This window comes from Anarhichas minor, unplaced genomic scaffold (genome assembly GCF_050575085.1).
Source record: "Anarhichas minor isolate MPS153535 unplaced genomic scaffold, ASM5057508v1 ptg000026l, whole genome shotgun sequence".
NCBI lineage: Eukaryota > Metazoa > Chordata > Actinopteri > Perciformes > Anarhichadidae > Anarhichas > Anarhichas minor.
This window is the reverse complement of record NW_027466472.1, coordinates 15,957,080-15,966,003: the sequence shown is the minus strand read 5'-3', so window position 1 is coordinate 15,966,003 and position 8,924 is coordinate 15,957,080. Positions and strand designations below refer to the sequence as shown.

General features: G+C 44.4%; 2 protein-coding genes across 2 annotated transcripts; one reads left to right on the top strand and one right to left on the bottom strand.

The window, feature by feature from the left end:
- The first annotated feature begins 464 nt into the window (after positions 1-464).
- Positions 465-2,950, top strand: hdac12 (histone deacetylase 12). The gene is made up of 8 exons (XM_076100295.1): positions 465-680; positions 767-910; positions 1,141-1,300; positions 1,388-1,584; positions 1,700-1,850; positions 2,066-2,182; positions 2,267-2,409; positions 2,545-2,950. The coding sequence occupies exons 1-8, from the start codon at positions 591-593 to the stop codon at positions 2,566-2,568; spliced, it is 1,026 nt and encodes a 341-aa protein (XP_075956410.1). The 5' UTR covers positions 465-590; the 3' UTR covers positions 2,569-2,950.
- A 1,048-nt stretch (positions 2,951-3,998) lies between these two features.
- On the bottom strand, positions 3,999-6,548 carry trmt9b (tRNA methyltransferase 9B). Its single transcript, XM_076100900.1, has 3 exons — positions 5,826-6,548; positions 5,534-5,707; positions 3,999-5,097 (listed from the first exon to the last, which is right to left on the bottom strand). Exons 1-3 carry the CDS (start codon positions 6,073-6,075, stop codon positions 4,145-4,147), a joined length of 1,377 nt encoding a protein of 458 aa, XP_075957015.1. The 5' UTR covers positions 6,076-6,548; the 3' UTR covers positions 3,999-4,144.
- Positions 6,549-8,924: the final 2,376 nt, after the last annotated feature.

The window sequence follows — 8,924 nt, the reverse complement described above, 5'->3', positions numbered from 1 at the left end:
CTAAAAACACATCTACTTTACATTGCCAACTACCCAGCAAAGATTAAAAAAAGTATCCTCTTAGCATTTTTAAAATAGCCTGTAATATTAATGTGGGAGTGTGCTGTGTTTGTTTTTTAAATCTATTTGATTTTTACTTGATTCAAACAATACTACTATACTTTAATGAGTCACTTACCTGTACTGTTACACTTACTTTAGTTGTATTTTATTACCCTGTAAACCACATTAAATTGCCCTGATGTATGAAATAAAGTTGCCTTGCATTCCTAGAGAGATGAACGCGTGAAATATCTGAGTCTGACTGATTCTTCACTTTCACTTCTCACCATCATGTTGTACATCTGCAGTATTCACTCCGCATCGTTAGATGGTGATGATCCACCGTGTAACCCCCACACACACACACACACGTCTCCGTGTTGTTTTCACTCCACCCCAGCAGATGGCGGGACAGAGGACACACACAGTGAAACATCCGCCGACAAAACAGGACGCCTTCTGCACGGTTACTGTCCCGTTTCATAACATCTAACTGCAGAACATTCAACGTTTCCCTGCAGAGTGCTAGTCAGTCTTTCAGCGGAGCGATGACCCGCATTACACTCATGTTTTCTAGAAGACCTCGCATAAAAGTCGGTGCGGCTTTGACCGCCTGCAGATGTTTCCACACAGAACCAGTAAGAACTTCATATTCATTGAGTACACTAACAACGCAGTGACCTGCATTCACACTGACCTTGCAGTGGGACTCCTCACCTTGCAGGTCGGACACGAATCCAGCGGACTTCCGATAGTTCATCACAGCAAGTATGTGTGCGACCTCCCACCCAACCACAGGTTTCCCATGGGCAAGTTCCCCCGGGTTCTGCACCATTTAATCAAAGATCAAGTCATTACAGAGAAACAGGTGAGCGACTCATTCATGTCGTGATTCTAAATATTATTATTTAAGTGCTGACATGTCACCAAATGCAATCGATTAACACATTTAAAGGTGTTACCCTGGGTGCTTGTACAATTTTTTTAATAGCAATACAAAATATACCGATGGATTGATGAGTAAAAATCATTGTTTCCATTGACATCACTTATTTTCTCACATTTTCCCGCTGATGACAATTGCCTTCTTCGCAGTAGGTGTGGGTCCCCGAAATTGCCTCTAAAGATTTACTCAGCTGTGTGCACACTGAGGACTACCTCAACAACTTCATGAGTGGGAAAACAAATGAGCAAGAACAGAGGAGGACAGGTTTCCCCTGGAGTGAAGGTATAGTGAGACGCTGTCGATACGAAACAGGTGAGAAGAACACCTCTCGGCGGTCTAGCAGCTGAATGTGCCCCGGAAAGATCACACATCACATGTCACCTTCTCTGCTGTTGACAGGTGGGACTGTTCTAGCTGCTGAAGTAGCTCTGCAGAGGGGTCTGGCCTGCAGCACAGCAGGAGGAACCCATCATGCGTTTCCAAGCTACGGTTCAGGGTTTTGTCTCCTCAATGACTTGGCAGTTGCAGCCAAACACCTGATGGGCAGCTCCTCGCCCAAAAGGAAGGTTCTGATTGTGGATCTAGATGTGCATCAGGTAGCGTTAACGTGTCTCTGCTGCTTTCAATGTCCTGCCAATATGTCATTCTTCGCTCCGACGAGCAGCTCAGCTTTACGCCAGCGGTAAACCTTTCATCTCTTGCATCCAACAGGGCGACGGCACTGCTTTCATTTTTAAAGAGGAGCCGTGTGTGTTTACATTTTCTGTGCATTGTGGGAAAAACTTCCCCCTCCGTAAACAACAGAGTGACCTAGATGTCAGCGTGGAGGATGGGCTGGGAGATGAGGAGTACCTCTCCACAGGCAAGTTCACACAGGCCATAATAATAATAATAATCCTCATTATAACATGTGTTGAAAGTTCAGATCCAGATAGTGTTGCTGTGTTCTAAGTTGACATGTGTTTCTTTTTTCTCTTGGCTGCTGTAAAAAGAGGCTTAAAATGAACAAGCTAAATGAAATGCTGAATGAAGAGTGTGTTTCCATGAACTTACTTGCATGTCTGATGTTCCCTCCAGTGGAGGCCCACCTCCCCCGGCTGCTGGAGACCTTCCGTCCAGACCTGGTCCTGTACGACGCAGGCGTCGACCCTCATGGGGAGGATGAACTCGGGCGGCTCCGTCTGACCGACCAAGGTGACCGATAAGCTTTGACACCCGAGTGTCTCCACCTACAAGTCATTTCTAGACTATTTTTGGATGACTGTGCGTATCTCCTAGGGCTGTATCAGAGAGATCTGTACGTGATGAAGACCGTGGTGAGCAGAGGCGTTCCTCTCGCTGCCGTTATCGGAGGAGGATACTCGAGAGACATCGACGAACTGGCCGTCAGACACTCCATCGTTCACAGAGCAGCAACTCGGGTACGGTACACGGGGGAAAAACCAGATGTTGGATGAGGCTTTTTCATACAAAAGTGTTTACTTTAACAGTCTGCAACATGTCAACTGTTTCAGTGAACAAGAGTGGATTTTGCATTAATGCTCTTCATATTTCAGGTGTGGAGGGAGTGTGGAATGTGAAACCTTTATGCCCTAAATCAAGAGGAGCCTCAGAGCCAAACCCGTACTTGATCTTCAGGAGCCAATATTTATATTTCGGAAGTAAAAGACCTGGTAATTCTACATTATATGAATCAATACTTGTTTTATATACTGTATATCTATTCTGTACATGCAGCACGATTCATTCCTAACTGATTCTACCGTCTGCTCAGAGTATCTGAGCTCTACTCAGGATATTTTAATTTGGGAATGGTCACGCAAGTGACTATCACAGTGTGTGCTATGTTTTGTCTGAAGAGTGATTTAACATGCCGTTTACCTCATCAAGATACTGCATCAGTACTTCTATAGTAGCAACTGTCTGTGTAACTATTGAACTAATAAACACAAATTGAGAATCCTCCAAGTTATTACAGGTATCATTCATGACAGTAAATGCAGCACAACACCACTCATGAACAAAAATATTTATTAAGGAAAACCAAAAAAAACTCAAAAGTATTTACATCAGGTCACATGAGACATGAATGTACCAGTGTCACTTCAGAACAAACACAGCTGGTCGACGCACGCTGTACTGATCAGGATATGCACCGTCCTCGGCACATAGGTTTCAGATCTGACCGTGTTTTTATGTCATTCACCGACATCAAGCAGCGACGTATTTGTGGTACAGTGCAATGTTTATTCACAGTATATGAGGCAGTGTATTTGTTACTTCAACACAAGACTGTATACAACTATTACAAACATCAAGCGCACACACACACACACACACACACACACTGGCAGCACGCTCTTAGAAACGCTTGGAGAATAAAATGCAGACGCACAAATGCTTTGGAAGATAATCTGCAGCTCTTCTTATAGATAGTGTTATGAGATATTACACAAGAGCAGCTTAAGGAGTCCCACCAAGCAGTCCATAACAGACACTTTAGCTCATATTCAAGAGTCAAGGAACATGTAAAACAATGAATTAAGTACGAATTTTACACTAATAAATGCATTAAAACATTTAAGAGCAGGTGGAAGAGTGAACTGTGTTCCCACAAATTCCCTCTTTGGCTAATATTAAAAGTCCAAAGAGAGAAACAGTGCTTTTGTTAAAATCTCTCGTGCAGAAATGCTCTTTTAAAAGCGTTCAAATCATGAGCGGCGCTGGAGCTCGCTGTGGTAATTAAAACTAATTCCTAAAACTAAAAGGGAACACACACTGGACATGTGGTTTCATGTATCGACATAGAATAAATACTTAAAAAATGTGGTATAGTGTACAGTGATGGCCATTGTTGAACACCTACCTCTACTGCCGCTGCAAAACCATTACCACGATACCATCTAAAATGATATTTAATGCTAGATATGAAAAGGTCTGTCACACAGCTGGCTCTAGTACTACCAGAAACTATTAAGTTACACTAAAGTTAAGTAGAGAATTGCAGCAAAGGAGTAGTTTAGTGTACTTTCAACAACGGCTACATCTGTATATTCACCTTTCAGTCACAAGAATGGCGTAATCATCAAACGTGTGATTCAGTGCTAAAACTTGAGGCAGAGTTGACGCGAGAAAATAAAATCAAACAAGTTAAAATCATATTTTCCATAACCGAACCTTCTCTGCCACCACACACCAGTTGGCGTGATCAAAGTAGGCGTGTTTGACATGAAGCTCTTCGACGTGGTTCTCTATCAGCTCTGCTAGTTCTCCCTCCCTAAAGACGTGATAGTACCTCAGGCAGGAGCCCTCCACCTGCCCCTCGCTCCCCTGAGGACTCCTTGTGCTTTCCTGCTGCTCTTTTCCCTGCAGCCCTCCTCCTCTTTCATCTCCAGACTGCTTCAGGTGCTCCTTCAGGAAAGGGACCAGATCCGGCAGGGCCAGAGAGCCACACTCCCGGGCTAAAGATACTGAGACACTCTGGTTCTGTTTGCCGTCGTTGTTGTTGTCGCCTCCGGGATCATTTTGTCCCTTGTGCAGTTCTGTGACGGAGTCAAAGACGTCCTCCTCTGATCCGATCACAGGCGACGGGTAAAAGAAGCTGGAGACCTGTTTGATGAGGCCTCGCCCTCTCCCGCGCCGGCTGGCCTTGTTCCCCTCGTTTTCTCCCGCGGGTGAAGATAAAGCGCTCAGGTCTCTGGAGGACGACCGGGAGATGGCTAGGCTTCCAAAGTCAAACACAGAATCCAGGGACCTGGAGAAGAACCACAGTCTCTGTGTGCTCTGCTGGGGCGTGGCACTGGCCAGATCTTCCTCGTCCGCCACGGAGGATGTGCTTCTAACCTTCCTGTGCTTGTCAGTGTTGTCTATGGCTTCACTCACACTCTGAGCTGTGGCCCTCCTTCTGGGGTTGGCGTGCTCCCTGGTGAAATCGGAGGGCGAGTGAGGGTTGGGGTTCCAGGGAACGAAGATGTCCTGTTTCTCAAACTTCCGACGTTTCTGCTCCATGGCCCACACGTAGATCATGATGCGTCCACCCACTCGCAGGGTGCGAGCCATCTCCTTTATTGCTCGAATACGACGTTCTTTGGTGGACAAATGATGGATGACTGTGAAAAATGGGAAAAGCACTAATTTGTCAGAATTAAGTAGGATGATGAGTCGGCATTTAATTCATTATGAAGTCACATTCAGCACATTGCAGTCAACAAAACACATTATGCACACTGTGCACAACACAAATTAATAATGTGGGCGTCTGCTGACGTCTTTGCTCCTAATTGCACTCTTTTGTTGGACGACACAATAATTATCTCACACCGTTGGCTAGGCAACAGAAGCCTGTGGTAAGCTGATGTTTATCATTGTTATGAGTTCATTGAATTTGAGGCAAATGGCAGCTACAGCAGTGTCACCTCATGCATATGAAGGGAGCGATTCGTTACCGAATGGAAGGAATCAACAACATCAAAACCTCCTTTCAACTGTGTGTGTGTGTGTGTGTGTGTGTGTGTGTGTGTGTGTGTGTGTGTGTTTGTCCATTACCTGCAATGGAGAGCACAGCGTCGAAGCAGCCGTCTCTGTAAGGCAAATGCAGCCCGTCGCACATCTGGACCTCGTGTCCTTGGCTCCAGGCAAAGTCCACCAAGGGGTGACAAACATCACACCCCAGCTTGAACACCTCCTTGTTGATGTGGAGATACTTGCCATTGCCACAACCTGCCAATGACACGACAAATGACTTTGTGTTTCCATAAAAATAAAGCACAAACAATGTTTTAACGATCAAGTCTCGCGGGATGGCCAAGATTACATCACTGCTGGAGGGGACACCCACCAATGTCAGCCACGATGCTCCCCGGCTGCAGGTCCAGCAGGAACTGTCGGACTTTCGGCCAGGCTTTATAGCGGCTGTCGTTGAAATATGGAGCAATCTTGTCGTAGACACTGTGCACATGGTCCCTCTCGAGCTGACTGGCAGCCTCCTCCATCATGCCCGTCCAGGCTGCCTCATGCAGCGGCCTCACAGTATCATGCCTGCAGGGACAAAACACATCTAACTGCTCGTCCCCAAACCAATCATCCATCAAACGTTCACTCTATTCCTATAGGAGAGTAAAATATAGCAACGTGGACCCCCTGGAGAGAACAGCACAGAGGAAACCTTAATCAGGAGAGACACACTCAAACGAGCAGTGGCGGTAATTCAACACTAAACCCTCCGCTTTGTACTTCAAGTACGCGCTGCGGTCATCATCGGTCACTCTTCGCACATCCAGCCCACAGTCCTCCTGAAGGACAGACTGATCTTTAGCACTATCAGTACAAAGTTGTGTTTAATCTGTCGTCAATCGTCTGCAACTGTGAAAGAAACAGAGCGGGGGCATCATAAATTAACTAACAAGGTAACAGCAAGGCGGCAGTCCCCGTCTCACAGAGCAATCAGCAGGTCCATGTCCACAGCAGCCGTGTCAAATTGCCGTAATGCAGAAACAAAAGGTCAACTCATAAATCATAAATTATTTTCCATCATCTGACAGCATTGCATAACTGAATACAACTAAACTGTGTTACAGCTTTTGTTGAGGTTATTACTGTTGGTCAAATAAAAAATATATTTTTTTTCATTTCATACAAAATTCTTCCTTCGTGTGTGTCATTTCACAGTTTCTTAAAAAAATTCTCATAATTTGTGAGAAAAGATTATGTAGTCGAGCCAAAAGCAGAGAAGCGAGTTTAATATGGTTTGAAAAACTGTAAAATCATGTTAATGAGGATTTTACTGTTAAACGTTCAGAGATGCATCACAGAATTTCAGAAGTGATTTGGGGGATCATGGAATTGTGATGTTTGTATTATGTCTGTTTTTTACATTTCCCACTGCAGGCTTCTCAGTTTATTAGCCCACAGCTCCTGCAGTGCTGCTGCGGCTCCCTCGAGCGCAATATTGCACAAAGAGTTTTTCCGATGTTATTATCGAAAGAATAACATTGTTGTTTTAGGAAAAAAGAGATCTCAACATGCAGGCTTCTCATTTACACAAACAATTTTCAGAGCTTTTTGCCGAAAACTTCATCACATGCTTTGCAGCATGGCATTAGTCGGTTCAGATAGGTCATTTTGACATGTGACTCGTCAAACCTCACAGTGATTTGACCATTTCAAAATGTGGGCTGCTAGAAATATCTTGCTTTCTTTATCTTTTGTAGACTGCATATCCACAACTTAGCTCCTGAAGAAGTTCATTAAGTCTGCAATTGATGAGGACAATAGCATTTTATATGTGGTAGTAGCTAAAAAACTTGTCTTTCTAACAATTGAATAAGACCAGAGGAGAAGTAAGCCCTCTTGTCTTCGTCTACATCTGATTGGTACAAACACTGTTATTCAGCAACACATCATCACTAAATCACAGTGCAAAATCAATGCACAAACAACACGGGTGCATTTGCTGCTTTCTGAGGCTGGAGATGTTCTGCTCTGTGTGATATACAGATCATTTGTCATTTTGAATCACATGTGATGGATGGAAGTTGTCGATGCCGACCCACACCAGTGTGCGTCGTATATCACTGCCATCATACAGCCGCCGTATGTTGCAAAATCAATAAGCGCTGAAAATAATGAAATATTTAATTGCGATCCACTTCATCTACCATCCACATCCAGCTTCCTCCACAGTGTGAAAGTCTGCTTTTAGCGTTCTATTAGATAGCAGCACATTTAGAAATGTAGAATGTCCTTCCAGTCGACATCTACCTCTGTTTTAAGCATGTCTGCCTGTTAAGAAATTCACAACATCAAATCTAAAACAGATGCAACCTAGTGAACCATGTACTGCCACAGTGCACTTTGCTGATGAGGTTATCCAGACACACACACACCTCTCTTAAAAGATATTAGACTGATATACATCCTTGAATGTAATACCCCTTGTGTGCACCGTTGTACACAATGAAAACTATATATAAATGGCAACATTAACGGCTATAAGTAATGATATAACGGATATAAGTAACACAGGCCAGCCTGTGCTAGATGAAAATAATATTTCTCTCTATAAACAGCCAGACCCGTACCCTGACAGTGCATTACCAGGCTTGATTGCGTACGCCTCCGTTGGTAAATACAGTGTGTGCAGCATCCCCCTTTCCTCCACTCAGACCTATTTCTGGACCACCATCATCTGCATCCTCCCAGCCAAGTGGAAGGAAAACATTTCTTATGTAATGTTGTAAACCTGGCCTCCTTCAGTGCCCCCCCCCCCCCCCCCCCCCGTCTGCTCAGTGAAATGTGACAGTCCTCGGCTGACATTATGTAAGTGGCAGCTGGGGAGGCTCAGAGCACTTCCTCTGACTGACAATGGGAACTCAAATTAAATCAAGGGGACAGAGGTAACGTCTGGCACACAGATTTGTCCGAGGTAGAGGACATTCACTGGATGGAGATCAAATCAGCCAATACATTTAGCCTTTGCTTTTTTTGAATTTAGCATCCCTGATGAATCTCCACAAATAAGAAAATACATATAAATATATTTTTGTCACAACACATACAGCTCACAATATGAGCAGCGGGCTATAGCCTTTAAAGTTGCACAGTTCTGCACACATCTAACTTTATAGACAAAATGTTTCTGGAGAACTGAGCCCTCAGGTCAGACCTCAGCAGTACTTTGATGAGATTAGTGGTGTTATTACGAGCAGACAGGGCTGCACAGTCATGCTGCCAGCTCACACTAACCGCTGCACGAAGAGGAACCACAGAGAACAGGTTTACCCATCAAGTGTGCCAGCAGTTAATGACTCAACATGTGGGGAGAGGTAGTCTGCTAAACTTAGACTCCCTTCACTGCTGGAAGCACATATTGTTCTCACACTGCAAAGTATAACATGCAGAAAATATTGAGTTGAGGTATTCATAGGCTATAGAAAGC

What these genes read in the sequence shown, in the direction of transcription:
- hdac12 (XM_076100295.1), top strand. Translation starts at nt 591, where the DNA reads ATGACCCGCATTACACTCATGTTTTCTAGAAGACCTCGCATAAAAGTC. An exon ending in GATGTTTCCACACAGAACCA is followed by an intron (nt 681 to 766) that starts GTAAGAACTTCA and finishes CTCACCTTGCAG; the next exon opens with GTCGGACACGAATCCAGCGG. An exon ending in GCTCCGTCTGACCGACCAAG is followed by an intron (nt 2,183 to 2,266) that starts GTGACCGATAAG and finishes CGTATCTCCTAG; the next exon opens with GGCTGTATCAGAGAGATCTG.
- trmt9b (XM_076100900.1), bottom strand. Translation starts at nt 6,075, where the DNA reads ATGGATGATTGGTTTGGGGACGAGCAGTTAGATGTGTTTTGTCCCTGC. An exon ending in GAGCATCGTGGCTGACATTG is followed by an intron (nt 5,708 to 5,825) that starts GTGGGTGTCCCC and finishes TGTCATTGGCAG; the next exon opens with GTTGTGGCAATGGCAAGTAT. An exon ending in CGCTGTGCTCTCCATTGCAG is followed by an intron (nt 5,098 to 5,533) that starts GTAATGGACAAA and finishes CATTTTTCACAG; the next exon opens with TCATCCATCATTTGTCCACC.